At 37.7% G+C, this 18,036-nt stretch overlaps 2 protein-coding genes across 2 annotated transcripts; one reads left to right on the top strand and one right to left on the bottom strand.

Annotated features, from left to right (window-relative positions):
• Positions 1 to 1,182: 1,182 nt before the first annotated feature.
• On the bottom strand, positions 1,183 to 8,338 carry LOC146462697 (N-sulfoglucosamine sulfohydrolase-like). The gene is made up of 4 exons (XM_085085370.1): positions 7,935 to 8,338; positions 6,611 to 6,762; positions 4,562 to 4,748; positions 1,183 to 3,955 (listed from the first exon to the last, which is right to left on the bottom strand). The coding sequence occupies exons 1-4, from the start codon at positions 8,206 to 8,208 to the stop codon at positions 3,003 to 3,005; spliced, it is 1,566 nt and encodes a 521-aa protein (XP_084941496.1). The 5' UTR covers positions 8,209 to 8,338; the 3' UTR covers positions 1,183 to 3,002.
• LOC146462696 (S-methyl-5'-thioadenosine phosphorylase-like) lies at positions 8,257 to 17,524 on the top strand. Its single transcript, XM_085085376.1, has 7 exons — positions 8,257 to 8,376; positions 11,457 to 11,543; positions 11,935 to 11,993; positions 13,512 to 13,782; positions 14,350 to 14,589; positions 15,845 to 15,967; positions 16,694 to 17,524. Exons 1-7 carry the CDS (start codon positions 8,323 to 8,325, stop codon positions 16,730 to 16,732), a joined length of 873 nt encoding a protein of 290 aa, XP_084941502.1. The 5' UTR covers positions 8,257 to 8,322; the 3' UTR covers positions 16,733 to 17,524.
• Positions 17,525 to 18,036: the final 512 nt, after the last annotated feature.

Here is an 18,036-nt window from a genome sequence, read left to right as displayed (position 1 = left end):
CATTTGAGTGATCAAACTTTAGGATTTCACCAAGACATGAATGTTAGAATCACTTTGTGCAGTACAAACAGAACAACAAAGGACTGCTCTTAACGCTTTCATTTGAATGGTCACACTTTACTTTGATGTGAAAAACAAGCTGACCAGAATCACAGCCATCAGGGCCATAACCTTCTGGCCTACACTAAACCTTTATATATGCCCTGATATCATCATGCAGATTCTCCCTACTGTTCTTCATAAACTTCTTATGGAACCAGTAGGGAGAATGTCTTTAAAAATCAAAACATTTTACTTTTAAGTCACCATTTTCCTTTATTCTCATGATCTCTATGCTTGATGAAGCAGTGATATTCCAAGGAGAAATTAGGTTTTGGTCAAAGTTGGGGGTATTAGAGTTGAGCTAAAGTATAAGTACTTTTGTTTTCTGAGACTTCCACCATTTTGATCAAACACATGCCAAATGTAACCTTTGACCAGTTGAGTTTTGAACTCAAGAGCTGCAACAAGATACATCCTGGTGGAAGGGGTGGGGAGGGTAATGCTAAAAATACTTTGAAAGGATGTGCACCACCCCTCCCTACTCATGACCAATAATGTGATTTAAATAAGCAATGATGTAAAACGTTTCCTTTCTGAGTCAACCCTATGACCTTCTGATTACTACTAAAGTAATTAAGCAAATGGTAAAGCAAATTTTTTTTATACAGTTAGATTTCCATTTATTTATTAATTATTAATAATGGAAAAAAAATATGTCATCACAATATCGAAACATTGGATTTTTCCCTTATTTTCGCTATTAATAATAATTTTTTATTACTGTATTTCAAAATAATCCCTTATTAGAAATGTGATTTTCCCTGTGTATTCTAAGACCAAAATATGTAATTATTATTTTCACCACCTATTTTTAGACCTGGGACCAGATTTGAAAAGGCATCATAATAAATAAATAAATTATTGTTCTTAAAAAATAAATAAAAACTTGGACCTGAGTCCTAAATTGACACCACTTTCCAGACCTGAAGCTTAAATTGATTGTCATTTTGATAGTCATAAGGGAATTGTTGTGATTATTGCTTATAAAATCGCCATCAGTCTGCTGTTTGAATATCTATTCACCCCAGGTAAAAAAATGACATTACCTGTTTGCCCTTAAAATAAACATTAATGGCCTGATTGATCTGTATATTTTATTAAACATAATGATCTCCAAAAGGCAAATATAAGAAACACAACAGTCTCTTTAAGAGTGTCATTCAAGTATGAAACAGTCCTCTTCTCATGCAGCCTTGCTTCCAACAGACAATAACAAGTTCAATCATTGTAACCAGCATGTTGAGCTCCAACATTCGCAAATACTTCTTCTTCTCAGGCTAGCTGGAAAAAGCACTTCCTCTTGTGATCTTCATACCATTTTGCGCTCTTTTTGTTACTAATTGATACTAAATTTGTATAAAAATGTATAATAATTTCTTGCTACTTTGTCAGTTATTTCCAATAAATTGTTTCTGTTGTGTTGAGGAAGCCCAACACCACATAAACCTTTCGGCTTCCTTGCAATTTGTTCTCTACATTTTCTTCATTTTATTCACAGCTACCAGACTAGTATTCAAATTTTTTTTATGGAAAACTTTTAAAAACTGCAGCAGGTCATTTGTTTGGACTTCTTACTAGATATTTTTTACATATTTCTTGAAAAAGGAGATTTGATTACCTCGCTACAAATGTCTATTATTAAAGCTACAAATGAAAGTTATTGCTTTCATGTTTGCTACAAAAAGTTGCTGATGAAAGAGTTGCATAAAAATCCTTCACTTAAAATTTCTTCTAAATTGAAGAGCAGCTTTCTCAATTCTGGAGTAGAGAGATGCATGAGGAGTCCCAAAGAAGTCAGCAGTAAAGAAAGGTGTAAACATTTGTACAAATTGTAGGCAGAAATCCCTAGTTGCCTGCAGTTCTGTGAGAGTTCTGGGGTTGGTAGCTTTGGAGAGTGTTTATATAGACAAAAGGGCTTTTTTTTTTGCCTTAAAATCAAAATTAATCCAAATAAGCCCTGATTTGGCATAGAGACCAGTTGTTGTGTAAGACCCGTGCTAATTAGTTGCATAAAAATTTTTGAGAAAATGCTAAATGTGTGGTTCCAGAAAAAAATCCATACCCATCCCATGGAAGGTCACCAGACATTCCTGGGGGGAAGAAGGTCTTAAAAGCTAAAATTTTAGAAGCAAAGTATGAAGCTCAAATGGAATTTCCTGGGGGGAAAGGGGTGCAAAACAAAAAAAACTTCCGTCAGGGGAGTATGGATACTTTCTGGAACTACACAATAAATAAGAAATAGCTTGTTACTTTTCTAGACACACAAGCGACCTACACAAAGGAGGTATGGAACCTTGACTGATTTCTTTTGTTCCCAGCCACCAATGCTTCGCTTGTCTAATGGTTCACTGTCGTATACAAATTACAGAAATCAGTCTCGTAAAAGGGTTGAAAATTAATTAACATAATTTATCCAGCTAAGTTCTTACATGACAACTGTTGTCTGTGCCAAAATAGGGATTATTTGGAGCAATTTTTATTTTATTTTAAGGCGAAAATGCACTTACCCTGCAAGGAGAGCATTTCTATCTGGCAAGTCTCTTAGCTACCATGTATGGAGATGTTCGTGTGACCACTGTTCCAGATAACTTTCAAAATCAGAGAGTCAATGAAGAATTTTGAGGGGTCAATAGCTCTGGTTCTCTCTAAATCTTCTTAAGTTTGCCATTCATTTTGTCGGGTCAGGAAGCCAGGCTTCTCAGGTTTTTGACCTGAGACCCTCTCTTATCTGGAACAGTCTGCAAGGGTCTGATATTTTGCAAACTATGCAAAATACAAGAGATGCCAACAACTTTGTACATGCTTAAAGACATGCTAGAAAGAAATGCTCTGCTTGCAGGGTAAAATGCACTTACACTCATTTTGCCCCAAACCCTTCAATTACTTAAAACATGTTTCGTTCACACCCCATTATCCATAGAGAGACATACCCCTGTTCTAGGATACCTTCCTCTGTTCTCAAGCACACTACCTGGTGAACAAATCCACGGGTCATTTGTGATATTTTGCCAAACTCTAAGCTTGCCATACAACTCCTTGAACACATCCTGATAAGCAGGTTTTCCAAACAGGTTTATCAGCTCTTTAGGATCAGTGTTCAAGTCATATAGCTCCCACTGATCACGGTAATAATACTGATCCAGTGTGCGAAACCATCCTGTTGGTCTGCCCTCTTCTGTGCGATTCAAAAGGTCTTGATATGTTGGCGACACAAAGAAATCCTGATCTATAGGGAAGGGCATCTTGTAGTTGAGATTATGAATTACTTTGAAGGTCTTGTTTCGAATGACTCGCATTGGATAATACATGGTCACTTCATGTAAATTGTGACTGGCAAAAACCGTGTCCCAGCCAGTTTTTGGTTCTTGTTGTAACACTGGTAGCAGAGACTTTCCAGTCAAGTGCACACTGTTACCTAAAACCTCGTAACTGGGATAGTCAATATCAAACCAATCCAACACAGTTGGAACTATATCCAAAAGGCTCACCATAGCATCGCTTAACTGGCCCCAGCGTGCATGCGCATATGGTGATGAAACAAGATAGGGCTCAGCCATACCAGGATCAAAGAGATTTGTTCGACCTGTTGGGAATGGAATACCATTGTCGGAGCTGTATATCACCAAGGTATTGTCTTCAAAACCAGCCTGCTGAAGCTCGTCCAAGATAATTCCAATCCCCTGGTCAAGACGGCTGATCGTAGTGTATTGAGCAGCGATATCTTGTCTAGCGGCGGGCGTGTCCTGTACAAAATATGGGACAGTGACGTCATCGGGGGTGTACAGAACAGGCTTCCAATCTGGTATTAGGCCCATACCTGGTTCTCCATTTCCAAACTTTTCACAAAAGCTTCCTGTACAAATAGATCATGGCAAAGGTTTTGGTGAATTACAGTTGAAGGGCTTCCTGCAATTAAGTTGTGTATATTGTGTTTATGGACTTGTTTTGACATGCAGAAAGTTATGCTATTCTGTGATATTTTTCACTGTTGTTTGCTTTGCTTGCAAGAAAAATAAATTTGTGGGCTTTGATTGAGATTGTGCTGAAATTAATCCCGCACTATATTCAAAGAACCAAGCGACCAGTCACTTCATTCTAACACTTAGCTGTCATCATTGGAAATTATACAGTCATGTAGTCTGTGGGTGACAATACGATACACTAGTCAGAACATTAAGAGAGCGGTATTTAATAATTTGTAGATGAATAGCATAAATGAAATTGAAATATTAATTTCAAACATTTTTGTTGATTTAGCTGCCACCTTTAATTAGAGGTCAAAGAAGTTATTATATTGTGTGATGGAGATGAACTTAATTAATTAAGAGTTATCCCTTTTAAGCATGGGCCCTTAAATTGTTTATGTTGAATTTGAGTTCTTCTGTAGATAAAAGAACAAAAACTATTGAATGACTTGATCAATTCTACATGAAGAACGTAAAACTAAATTTTAGCTCACCATATTGAGGGTGTGTGTGTCCACACCGATGAGGATCATGAAAGCCGATGTACAGAAAAAATGGCCGTGAGTCATGCTGTGAGTCTTGAAGAAACTTGTGGGTCAATTCCTTCATGTAGGTAATGTTACGACCAACTTGAAGAATGGAGTGATGATCTTCTGTGTATGCAAACTCAAATGGGTAAACCTACAAAAAGAGAAATTATAAATTGCCAAGTGAGGTTTGAAAATATTCAAATGGATTGAATTTTTAGATTTTTGTACATCCCACAAAAAGAAAAACACCTGTGAAGAATATTTTCACAAAAATTGATCTTGAGACAGACTAGAGTGGATCCCTGACTGGCCTTCCCAGACACTGCATAATCAAAACAAAACACCCAAAACTTGTTGCCCTTAGATTATTACTGTTTATGGTAAGTTACTACTAGCAGTAACCAACACATTTGACTCTCACTTTCTGAAACAAATCCTAATGGTAAATGCAGAGCAGGAGTGTTTTATCGGGTTTAAAACCATGAGGTGCAGCCGAGTGGTTAATAGACCCGATAATACACGTGCTGCAAGTTTTTTGAACGGCTTTAAAAACATTCCTGGAAAAGCGTGTGTCAAGAGAGTTCATAACAATGATGCTTTTGTGAATGTTGGAAATTAGCATACAAGAAAAACATTAAACACCACATACTAATAAGGAGGAGGTCTTATCGGGTTTTAAAACCACTGCACACGATGTTTTATTGACCATTTGATAGGTCAGTGGGTTATGAATTATTAATGAGTTTTTGAATGGAAAATACACCACTTATAAAATTCATACAAAACTACATCTGGGACCTGAGTGGCGTATTTTCCATAATCCTCACTAGTGAGGATATTGATGATGTCATTTCCCACTTTTTTACGGTTGTTTGTGAAAACAGTCAGTGAGAAATGGCGAGTGATAGATCTGTCTATATGATAAAAAGAAAACTACACAGTGACTTTAGATATGAATAAAAATAATTTGTAATAATAGTAATTAACTGTATTTCTAAATTTAATCTTATTAGAATAATAATATTGTTAGTAATAATTTTCTCGTGTTAAAAACAATATTTTAATAAATGTGATGGAACATTTTTAGCCTAGTGAATAAATGACAATGATGTATTATTCAGTGAATGACACAGGCATGTAAGTCCCAGGGGTCCCACTCACATATTTTAATGACGGGGGGGTCCGACAGAGGTTCATATTTAATACCCAAAAAAATCTTAAATTCAGAATTTGTCTACCCAAAAAAATCCCTACTTTGTTTAGCATACCCAAAAAAATCCCTCAGTGTTTTTTGCATTAGCAAATTTTATTATATATCTTCTGGAAAGCTAAAACAAATAGATTACAAACTCAGAAATATCCTGTAATACCACACAAGCAGTAAATTGCGCTTACGTTATTGTTGATTTAAGCTGATGAAAAATACAAATATACCCCAAAAAATCCCTGTTGTTTTTGTGACCCCCAAAAATCCTGGCGTCTTTCATAGACCCAAAATAATCCCTTTTGGCCAAAATGTCAGACCCAAAAAAATCCTTCAGACCACCCCCCCCCCCCCCCCAGCGTCATTAAAATATGCGAGTGGGGCCCCTGGGCATGTACTAGGAAAAAGGAAATCCAAGTGCTACTATCAGGAGTCGAGCCTAAGAACGCCTGATTACTAGTTCGGATGCTCTACCACTGAGCTACAGGAGCTAAGGCCATTAAACTAGGTTCATGGGACAAATATCCTGCATACTACTAGGATTGAAATATCAAATATTGTGTGTGGCATATACACAACGAAATAAATGTGATGGAATATTTTAAGCCTGGTGAATAAATGACAATGATGTATAGTGTTATTCAGTGAATGACACAGGTATAGTAGTATACCTGTGTCATTCATTGAATAATACATCATTGTCAACAATATTTTACTCACTCACTCTGCTGGTTCCTAAAATATTGAAAATAAAATTCATATTGATCTTTACGCCGCCCTGTAATATCCTTTATATATTTTTGACTTACTGTTTCAGGCCCCACATGTTTCTTGCCAATGATTCCAGTTCGCACATTTGCCTTCTGTAACAACAAAGGCAGGCTCCTGACTGCGTCAAATGAGTTAAAATGATGCACATCATGGTGGAGTCCGTACATTCCATTCTGGTGTTGCGGGAGACCTGTAATAAAAACACATCTTAAATTATCTGTCAACATCTGTCCCAGAAAAAACATGACTGGTGACAGCTGTAACTGCAGTTAAATCCTGCGGCAGCACGCAGCTCAGTCGGAAACTGAGACATCAAATTTTGTTAAATAGGATAGAAAAATCACAGTCAGCTACCCACCCCTGCTCAACTGCTATAAATCTAGCTTATGGTGAGGGATGGTAGAGAGCCAACAATTTATGATCAAAGAAAGTAAATATTTATGCAGGCTGATGCCAGGCATTAGCAATATTGTTTGAAAATAAACTGGCAAATGCCCCACGGCTGGGACAAACAAGCTGGTCAAGCATTGGAGAGTGTTGTGAGGTGAAAATTACGAGGCTGTCAAATGCTTGGCCCCGGGACAGTTAAAAATGGTCAAAACCACATAACAATATTTTTTGTGTTGTATGCTATGGCCATTTGACCATTTTAGAGAGTACATGTACAATAAGGTAAACAAAGAAATAGGCCATTTTACAGTTTTGCGCTTACTGACTTGTCCTTGGATTGGAAGGAAGGCTGGGGATGACCTTGTTTTGAATTACAAACCTCACTGCTTTTCATAATTATGTAGACCATGCTGTTCTTATGCTAACTAGTTTGCATTTACAGATTAAATAAAGTGAGGTTTGTATCAAAACTAGGCCACCCCCAGCCTTGCATCCAATCCAAGGCCACTCTAAACACACAACTGTAAAATGGCCTATTGCATCTTAGTACATTCCTAACATTATATTTATTTCTTTATTTTTTAATTCATTCATAACTTGTTTATACATTGGTGCAAATTACAATATTACCCCACCCACAATTACCCTGCAAGCAGAGATCCTTTCGACCTTCCTTGAAAAAAAAATTGATTTTACTTGGAAGATTGAAGGGATCTTGCAGGGTACCCACAAGCAGATTGGCTATAAATCATGGCAAGTTGCTACTTAGGATAATAACAAATTCATGGAATAACAACAGAGTAAGATGATAGAATTTAGAGTTTTCTTCTGGATTCCAACTTCCCCCTTTCCCCTGTCCTCTCACCGGGACAATAGCACCTGTATCTGCATACAGCTAGGGGGTGGGGGGTAATTTTTTGACAGTACGCTAATGTTAGCAATAGCATCTGCAAAACCGATTTCATTTTTCACCTGTTAATATAGCCGACCTGCTCGGGGAACAGCTACTCACTGAAGTGAACGCGTTCCTGAATATCACACTTCGTTTTGCAAGTGCGTTGATGTTAGGCGTTTTGCACACCGTGTTATTGTAAACCTGCGTTTCAAAGCCTGCGTCGTCACCAATTATGACTAAAACATTTCTGCGCTCATTTGAACCAACTGTCGTTGAGCCACCAGCCATCAACATGAGAAAAATCGCTGCCAAAACACGGAATCCATGGAATCCCCCTTCATTGTCCGCCATTTTCAATTTTATTGTTGTCTCGTGATGTGGAATCCAGTCTCCCGTAAAACATCATACGCGGTTGAAGGAAACGCCTTGTCGTTTTGTGCTTCGAGCTGTCCACATTTTTCTAACATGGCAAGTGAGAACTCCGCTAAGAAGATCAAAAGCACGGCTGAGAAAGTCAAGGTAAGAATGAAAGCTTTCTTGTTAAAATCTTTGACTCTTTTAGATTTCAAAATTTTGTTCCTCTTGCGACAAGTAGCACCCACATCAGCACATTGACCAGCTTGCGAAATCATACCAAATTTTTACATATCTTGACTAGCTACATTATTTAATACGTTGCATTAGGAAAAATGTACCCGAAATATCTTTTAGAGTAACTGTAGAATATCCTCCAGTCTGAAGCTCTTCCCCCCAAAAATAGTGACTACACGGCTATTTTCATGGAGTGTATTTGGAGTGGCCACGCGGCCGGCTAAGCAGTGAGAAAGACCACCCCTCCCCTCCGATTTTTAGCACGTTCTTACAACCAACTTACTTGATTCTTGAGAGATGTGTTTTTTCAGCCAGTGACACAGGCATACTTGGAAAAAAAAACAGAGTTCTGCCAACAGGAGTCAAACCCATCACCTTCTGATTACTAGTTTGAGCCTCTCTATGGGTACCCACGGTCTTCGTTTTCTTCGCGATTTTTTCGCAAATCTTCGTTTTTTCGGATTGAAATGGTTTAAACGTTTAGTCAGTGTTATTCACAGTTGATAAATATTTCACTTCAATAGAAAATTGCATAACTCACTGTTTAAATCCACGAAAAGCAATATAAACAGTTATTGAAACAATAAAGGATTGTTGGATTCTTTGGCGACGTTTTAACCCCATTTTAACATGCTAGCAACTGCTGAGATTCCAAGAAATCGAAACTGCAGTATTGCATGAGAAACAACATGGGACACTCGCCAGAAGAAATTTAACTAGCATCCTAGAGGCTCACAAGAGAGTTGTCTGTCTTAGCTTTAAATATCCTCTGCAGATGCGAGCTAACCAAAATAATGGAGGTACGTGTCAGCTCTAAGAACACAATAGCTGTTTTTTAGATAAGAAGCAACTCAGAGAGCTAAAAGACAGCCCAACAAGCTATAGCTCTCGAAAGCGAGAGACAACAATGATAAGCTTTTTAAAGACGAGGATCTGTTGGACACTCTTATCAGTGCAATCTTCACGCAGCGAGATACAATAGTAGAAGCATTAATTCACGAGTTAAGAAATCCACGGATCCTGTATCCTTACAGATAACATTTATTTAGCGCTACCTAAAATCTTGAAGTCAATCCAAGCCGATAACCCTTAACAAATGCCACAGACCTAGCATACACAATGGCATATCAAAACCTAATCCTTACGGCTGTTAGTGATCAGTAAGAAACCCTCCATTCAGTATGTTTGAGAATCCCCCCTCACGATCAAGACAAACACCATTAAGAGCGGTCGCATCACATTTTGAGCTAAAGGGAAGATTCTCTTATACAAAAGGCTTGTAAAATCAAAACGGACGCACAACGGGAGTCGCGCAGGTCTGTCAACCCCATTCAGAACACACAAAAATGTGGTCAAATCCCAAAATTCAGAAATAACAGATATTTTCTGTAGTGTTTACGAGTTTTAACAGTTTTATATCTGAGTGTTCAATTTGATCACGCAAATTTAGGTCAATTTTCAGATCTTCGCTTCAATCTTAAGATCTTCGTTTTTTCCGCGGTGATCTTCGCGTCTTCGATTTCTTCGGAAATACCCATAGAGAGTCTCTAGTTTGGATGCTGTATACCACAGAGCTAAGACCATCAAACTGCAATCCTGGACAAGACTTGTTAAGAAAAATGTGAATTTTGCACATATGTTTAAATATTTCTTAAGGAAATGCCACCTAGAAAGTAGTAAACCTTCCCTCCACCCTCCCCCTCACTGATCTTTCTTTGAAGGCCAAGTGTGCTTGCAATCACATTTCTGAGATCATCTCCCACAAAATTGACCTTATTTTTGACCCATTTCTCAACAATTTGCTTTCTTTATCTTGATTTGGTAGCTTTCATTTCCTGAGGCCCTTTCTTCACAAAGAAGACTCCAGCTTGATCGCTTTGCATTAGTTCGTAAACAATTACGCCCGTGACGGTTTTCATAATTATTATTATGAGGGAAACAGACTTGATCTCTGAGGGGGCAAGCAATTTGACATCGACAGATTTTAACTAGTTTCTTTGAATATTAATGAAGTTTGTCAAAGACAAATTGTATACCTTCACTATTCTAGCAATACATGAACACATATTTTATTCAAAAAACATTATTTTACTGCCACCCTGACTACCACTTACCGATGTCGCCGATGTCATGTTGACGCAAAGCGACGAAAAGGTCAACCATGTGCAAAGTAAAGGTCATGTGTCAACATTATTGCTTACGTCATGCTTTGCGGTTGTTTATTTCAAGGTTGACGCTTTTCGAAAAGAATATAATAATGTCAAATAAATATTTCATGGCAAATGATCTCGAAAGACGATTGTATGACACTAAGTTAAGTTGAAAAATTCAAAATGTATCTTATATTTGACGAAGAGGCGGTTTTGGTCTCAGTCTGCATTTTATACCCAATCTGCAGTCTGCAGTCTGCATTTTATACCCAGTCTGCAGTCTGCAATCTGCAGTCTGCAGTCTGCATTTTATACTGACTGATGACCTAGCCTTTCTTTTCAGCATGCCAACGTTGATGAGGGGGAGTTGGGGTTGAGTTGTTGACATAATTCCGTCTGAAGCAGTCAAATTTGTAGTATAGTTTGACTAAAAGGTTCTTAACAGTTTTGTTCATGATTGTGCAGTTCCAGAAAAATCCATACCTACCCCACAGAAGGTCATTGGAAATTCCTAGGGGGAGGGGGGTCTTGTAGTCAAAATGTTAGAAGCAAAGTATGAAGCTAAACCGGTATTTCCTAGGGGAGGGGGGTGCAAAACAAAATACCTTCCTTGGGGGGAGTATGAATATTTTCTGGAACTGCACATTGCAGGTTCATGTGACAAACATTCTGCATACTTATCACACGATAGCCACTTTGTTTACTTAAAGTGTTTAAGACTACTGACACTCTTAACATATTTTTAAAGATTTAAAGATCAAAATGAAGTTGCAGATTGGACTTTGAGAAAACCAGAATACTGTTACTCATACCCAGTAGTTAAAGCATTATTTTATGTTGCACTGTTTTACTTTGCAGATTGGAATTATAGGTGGAAGTGGAATGGATGACCCTGATATTTTGGAGAACAGGCAAGAAAAGTGTGTTTCAACACCTTATGGAGAGGTTTGTCTGTATAACGTTAATGACATATACAGTCCTCATTGTGATTTACTATTGTACAGAAATAGTTTGAATTGCAGGGAGCAGGGATGGCACAATGGTGAGAGCACTGTGGCCTGGGTTCTATTCCCGGACTCAGCGTGATATGTGGGTTGAGTTTGTTGGTGGTTCTCGTCTTTGCTCCGAGAGGTTTTTCTCCAGGTACTCTGGTTTTCCACTCTCCTCAGAAACCAACACTTTTAATTATAAATTCCAATTTTATTTGGAAAGTGTCCCCAATTTGTGCTCCGTGCTAAATACATTGACACTTAAATAAAGTGATTTATTTTTTTATTATTAATTATTTTTATTCATAATTTAAGACGTGGTGATAATATTGTTATCTTTTTTAAAGCCCTCTGATGTCTTGGTCCTTGGTGAAATTGCTGGAGTGGAATGTGTTTTGTTAGCAAGGTATGTTTTCTTAAGCGGCCATCACACAGCGAGATGTGCTGCTTCAAGAAATGCCATTTTTTTTCCTTTTTTCCTTATGATGGTCATCCACCCAGACTTCCAAGACCTAAAAATATGACACAACATGGTTGTACTCTCATCCCTTTGTTTGAAAGCCAAAGGGGGGGATTGCAGAGTTGAGTTGACCAGTTCTTCTGTATATGAAATGTAAATATATGAAATAAATATTTTGAAATGTAGTGCTCTGACTACTGCTTCAAAATATATGTTTCATATATTCACATTAATTAATTCATCCTTCATGGGTATATTACAGACTCACAATATGACCAGCTCTCAGTTGGCTTGATAGCTCAGTTGGTGGAGCACTACATGCACCGGCATCGTAGAGGTTGTGGGTTCGAATCCCATTCAAGCCTGAATTTTTTTCAGGCTTTCTTTTCGCAACTTCTTAAGTTGTGTACTAAATGCTCGAGGATCTTTCTTCTATTTGAGTTCTTCAGTATAATGATTCTTTGGAGGAAGTTGAGAAAGAGGGAATTTGTAACCAATGGGGTGCTTAAATATTAAAAGATTCATTCAAAGGGGATACTTTTGAGAAGGGAATGCTGGTTGAGGAGTGCACTAAATTGAATCAATATTATGATCATTATTTTCACAAGGAAAACAATATTTGAAGTAATATGTCAAAAACAAGGGCGAGTGCTTTATCACGGGTTCCAAATACTGAGAAACAGATGAAAGCACGAGGCCGCAGGCCGAGTGCTTTTATCTGTTTCGAGGTATTTGGAACCCGTGATAAAGCACGAAGCCCGAGTTTTTGACATGTCTTCTCAAATGAAACAATAAGAAATTAATCTCATTAAAATGCAAATGTTTGATCTCAGATAAAAAACATGTTTCATCTCAGATGAAAACCTGGTGGTGTTTCATCTGGTGTTTCATTGGGGTATCAAGATTCATCCACCTGACCGAAATGGAGGTCATTTATTGGCTTTTGACTGCATGAATTATTAATGAGTTTGAGAAGTAATATATCAAAGACGAGAAGGTGTGTTTCATCAGATATCCAAACACCGAGAAGTAGGTTGAAAAAAGAAGGCACAACCAAGTTTAAATGACTTCGAGGTGTTTGGATATCTCATGAAACACACTTTCGAATGTTTGTCATGACTTCTCAAATGATCCATTATTCTTGGAGAAATTCAAGGCTAAAGTTGGCAAAATGTTATGGTAATTAGGAACACATATCCAAACCACGGTCACAGTAGTGATTTTCTTTGTTTTCTCTTAAGTGAATTATTATGAGTTTGAGAAATTGTTTTACCTGATCAGACCCTCTTTCTGGCTAAGTCAGTACTGTAATAATTACAGTTATTAAAATTATTTATAACCTTCCATGTGATTTTGGTTCCATTTTTCAAATGCAGCTGTATTTTAGTACCATCTTACTTGTCCCAAAGCTTTTTTTTTCTATGAATACCAGGTAATGAATGCATTTGAATTTGCATTTCACAGGCATGGAAGAAAACACGATGTTATGCCAACAGACATCAACTACCGTGCAAACATTTATGCCCTCAAAGAGGAAGGCTGCAGTCACATCGTTGTGACTACAGCTTGTGGATCTTTAAGAGATGAATTCAAACCGGCTGATCTTGTTTTTCCCGACCAGTTTATTGATCGGACTACTAAGAGGTTGTCCACATTCTATGATGGTAAAAAAGGAAGTTCTGTAGGGATCTGTCACATCCCTATGCATGAGCCGTACTGCCCTCACACTAGAAAGGTTTGTTTTTATCATTCGCTTCTTGAGATTGCAAATTGATAGACTAGTTGAAAATTTTTGTAGCTGCCCACATTTTAAGAGAAAGTAACAAACAAAGAAACAACAACAAAAACAATCAGCACAACAGGGAAATGTTGCTTTCGTTTGAATGGTCACATTTTATGATTTCATCCACGGACTTAAAAGTTTGAACCACCTTGTACAGCATAATAAACAACACCACAGGAAAGCACTGCTCAGTAGCTTTCATTTGAATGGTCGCACTTAAGGATTTCATCCACAGACTCAAAGTTAGTACCACCTTGTACAGCATAATAAACAGTACCACAGGAAAGTACTGCTCAGTATCTTTCATTTGAATGGTCACACTTTAGGATTTCATCCAGAGACTCAAAAGTTAGAACCACCTTGTACAACATAATATACAGCACCACAGAAAAGTATTGGTCTAAAGCTTTCATTTGAAATTGGCCACACTTCAGGTTTTCATCCAGACTCAAAAGTTAGAACCAGCATGTCTGAAAAAACTTTGTTATCCTCAGTCATGTCACTGAATATTATTTACAGATTTTAATTGAAGTTGCCAAGGAACTGAAGTTGAATTACCATGCCACAGGCACAAATGTTGTTGTTGAAGGACCACGCTTCTCATCTAAAGCTGAAAGCAAAATGTTCCAAATGTGGGGCGGGGACATCATCAATATGACAGCTGTCCCAGAAGTTGTCCTTGCAAACGAAGCTGGACTTTGTTATGCTGCTATTGCTATGGTTACGGACTATGACTGTTGGAGAGACGATCATGAGCCGGTAGGTTGAAGACTTTCAACATCGAGAGATAGAGGGGGTGGAGTGGGTGGGGTACTAGTTGCAAAAGTTTTTGGTTGGAAGTTTAATGCTTCAGCAGAGATCTAGGCTCCATTACTAGCCGCTGTTCGGGAAAATGAGCCCATGCTCACCCCCTCTGGGAGGAAAGCCGGTATCCGAGGGAGTGGCGGAAATCAAGCCTAGCAGAGATCATACTCAATTTAAAGCCAAAAGCTGTGATGTTGGTATTTTGATTTAGCAGATTTGCTGGGGGGTTTTTGTGTGTGCTTTGTGGGAACAAATGTTTGCAATTTGGACATAACAAATGACATTTGGCATGGAACTAATTAGTGTAATACCAAGTTGAATAAATTTGTGTACAATTTTGAAACCTATCACAACAGAAATGAAAATTGTAAGACATACTATCATGTCTATACCCAGATGTAATTATTAACCGACCCGTTAACAGAAAGCTGTGAACCCATGAAAACCCAACAAAATCCTTTTCTCATGTCATTGTATTTCTTATCAAATGTGTTGTTCTAGAAAATATCCCTAACACTCCAAAGAAAAGTCCAGATTGAACCCCTGAGCCTACCCCTCTGAAATTCTGATTCATTGGCTTTGGAGACGCCACTATTGAGGAGTGAGTGTGTGTGTGTGTGTGTGGGGGGGGGGGGGGGGGGGGGCATAAATATTTCCTGGAAGCACACATTAATAACAGTAGAAATTCAGCTCATTTTTGTAGAAAAAATTTTTCTCAAAATTTCTCCAAAAATCAAAACAATTTTACAAATGTTATTTTCATGCCATGCAGTAATCTATATAAACTCAAATTCTGCTGTTTAAGGCTCAGATGATTAAAAAAAATTCGTTCTCAGATGAGTAGATGAAAATGGTCAAATTTTAGGCCTTATTTCTAACCAAAATTTTTTTGTGGACATCCGCTTTGGTACCTCTCATACCTGTGTCACTTACAGTAAGGAAGAACCCTCCCCCTGTAGAAGGGGGATCTTCTTCTGAGTAACGTGAAATCTCTTGAACTTAAATTATTAAATTAAGTTACCCTCAAAGATGTTGAAATGTTTTCTTTTTATGTCAATCAGCTTAGAAGGTGTACATTTGTACATGGTTCTCCAGCTAGATTGTACATAGTTGGGACAAAAAAAAATTAAAATTGACATAATTCAAAGTGGCAGAAATTAGATCAAGTCAGTGATATTTTTAACCCCACGTTTGTGTTGTCATGTCTTAGGTTAGTGTAGAAGCAGTTATTGCCACATTCAAGGTCAATGTTACAAATGCAAAAAAACTTCTTCTAGCTGCAATTCCTCGTATTGCTTCTAATGAATGGAAAGACATCACTGATGGACGGCAGGTAAAACTTTAAAGATACTTAATAACTAGCGTTTCTGGTTTGAAGAATATTATATTGAAGGATTGCCTCTCTAGAATTGAGGCTTATCAAACATTGTTTGATTTAAGTGAGATTTGGTAGTGACATTCATGAAAGAAATAATAATGTGGAACTTGTTCATTTTACAACCCGGCCCCTCTTTTCAATGTGATGGTGAAGTTCAATCACTGATGAGCTTGTTGATCTGCCATCTTGAAACTAGAAAAACATGTTGAAACAAGTTCTGGGAAGAGTACAAAACTACCAAGGGTTGGGGAGAGGAGTGAATATCATGGGGTGTGGGGTGAAGTTCATAACATGGGCTGTGGGGTGGAGTTGATAACATGGGGTGGAGAATGATCCTCATCCCGGTCCCCTTGGTAGCATTATGTTCTTCTCAGATTTAGCTCTCTACAGCACTCACAGTAAAAGAAATGAGCAGTTTACTTTTTTACAAGATGAGCTTCCTAGTAAGAAACATTTCCAAGTCCCTAGCACTTGAGAGTTAAACCCACAGGTTCGATGTTGGAACCACTGAGTTGCGGGAGACTTGTGGTGATCTTTGTAATATTAAGTTTTATTATTTTACTTGCTCGATATCCATAAAGTTGAAAGTTAAAGCATAATTTATATTCTAGTAATAAGGAGAGGGTTTGAAACTGTGGAACTAATTGGTATGATTTTCTTCTTTTTATCTCTGTCTTTTAGGCTGCTGTCAAGAATAATATTATGCTTCCGTCAAGCTGATCATGCTTAGCCTGTTGCTGTTCACCTTGAATTATGGCACTGCGGGATCTTTTTCATTTGACTTTGTTAAATCAGACAATGCCTTGTATGTGCTCAAAGAAAGCAGTCAGGTATAATTTACTGCTCACTGCAAGCCTTTGAGACCAGACAATCAGATCGATTAAACTATGGGAAACTAATGTCAGTTATTTTATGGACTGTAAAATATTTAAAACATAAGTCACAAATGATTAGTTAGTTAGTTGAATTTTGTCAATAAGAAAAAGGAAATATAGTAACTATGTAGTAAATGAAAAATGTTGCTGCACTTGTAGTGTTTTCTCAAATAATAATAAAATATTTCCACACAAATTCAAAAATTATAATCAGTCGTACCGTATTTTCTCAATTAAACACCCCCAGTGTTTATTTCAAAAGCTGAACCCAGCTTTTATATGAGGCCGGCGTTTAATCGGGGCCCGGTGTTTATTAACTGTGTGAAATTTTCTGTCATTTTTTCAAGTTGATTTTTTATTACCCATCCCCTTGTCCAGCCGCAACGAACTGTCCCTGGGTCTTCTCCGAGAATAATTATTAGAAACGCTGGAGAGATCCTCGCAATTTTAAAGAAAGTGAGCACTAGCTACAACACGAGAATGAAAACTGCATCAGTTATTACAATATGAACACGAACATAGCTATGTTTAATTTTGTTCTACAGCATTCATCATTGTTATATTACGCAGGTACTTTTCCTTTGAAAATCATCACATGTATAAAATTAACGAATAAAAGTAGCATATCGTACTAGTATGCTGCAGCAGTGCTATTCCATACAGTATATTAGCTCGACCACAAATAAGACCCCCGGTGTTTATTTAATTAAAAAATACCACTTTTGACCCGGCGTATATACGACGCCGACGTTTAATCGGGGCCTGGCATTTAATTGAGAAAATACGGTACTCTTTAAAATTATTTTAGAGTTATAGTACTTTAATTCATGCTGGATCCTTTCCTGCTAAAAATCCTTAGGAAATATGTATAATTTATTTATATCTTTTTTAACTTTTGAAACTGTACTGAACATAGCAGAACTAGCCCAGAAAGATCCTCGCAATTAGTATGCAACTTAAGCAGTTGCGAAAAGAAATCCTGAGAAAATTCAGGCCTAAATGAGGTTTGAACCCACGACCTCTGCGATGCCGGTGCAGTGCTCTACCAACTGAGCTATCAAGCCAACTTGGAGCTGGTCATATTTAGTTGGCTGGATAGCTCAGTTGGTAGAGCACTGCACCGGCATCGTAGAGGTTGTGGGTTCAAAT

Source organism: Pavona decussata, unplaced genomic scaffold (genome assembly GCF_977016875.1).
Source record: "Pavona decussata unplaced genomic scaffold, jaPavDecu1.1 SCAFFOLD_186, whole genome shotgun sequence".
In the NCBI taxonomy this organism is placed as follows: Eukaryota; Metazoa; Cnidaria; class Anthozoa; order Scleractinia; family Agariciidae; genus Pavona; species Pavona decussata.
Note: the sequence above shows the minus strand (reverse complement) of the source record. Positions and strands in the feature narration are given on the sequence as shown.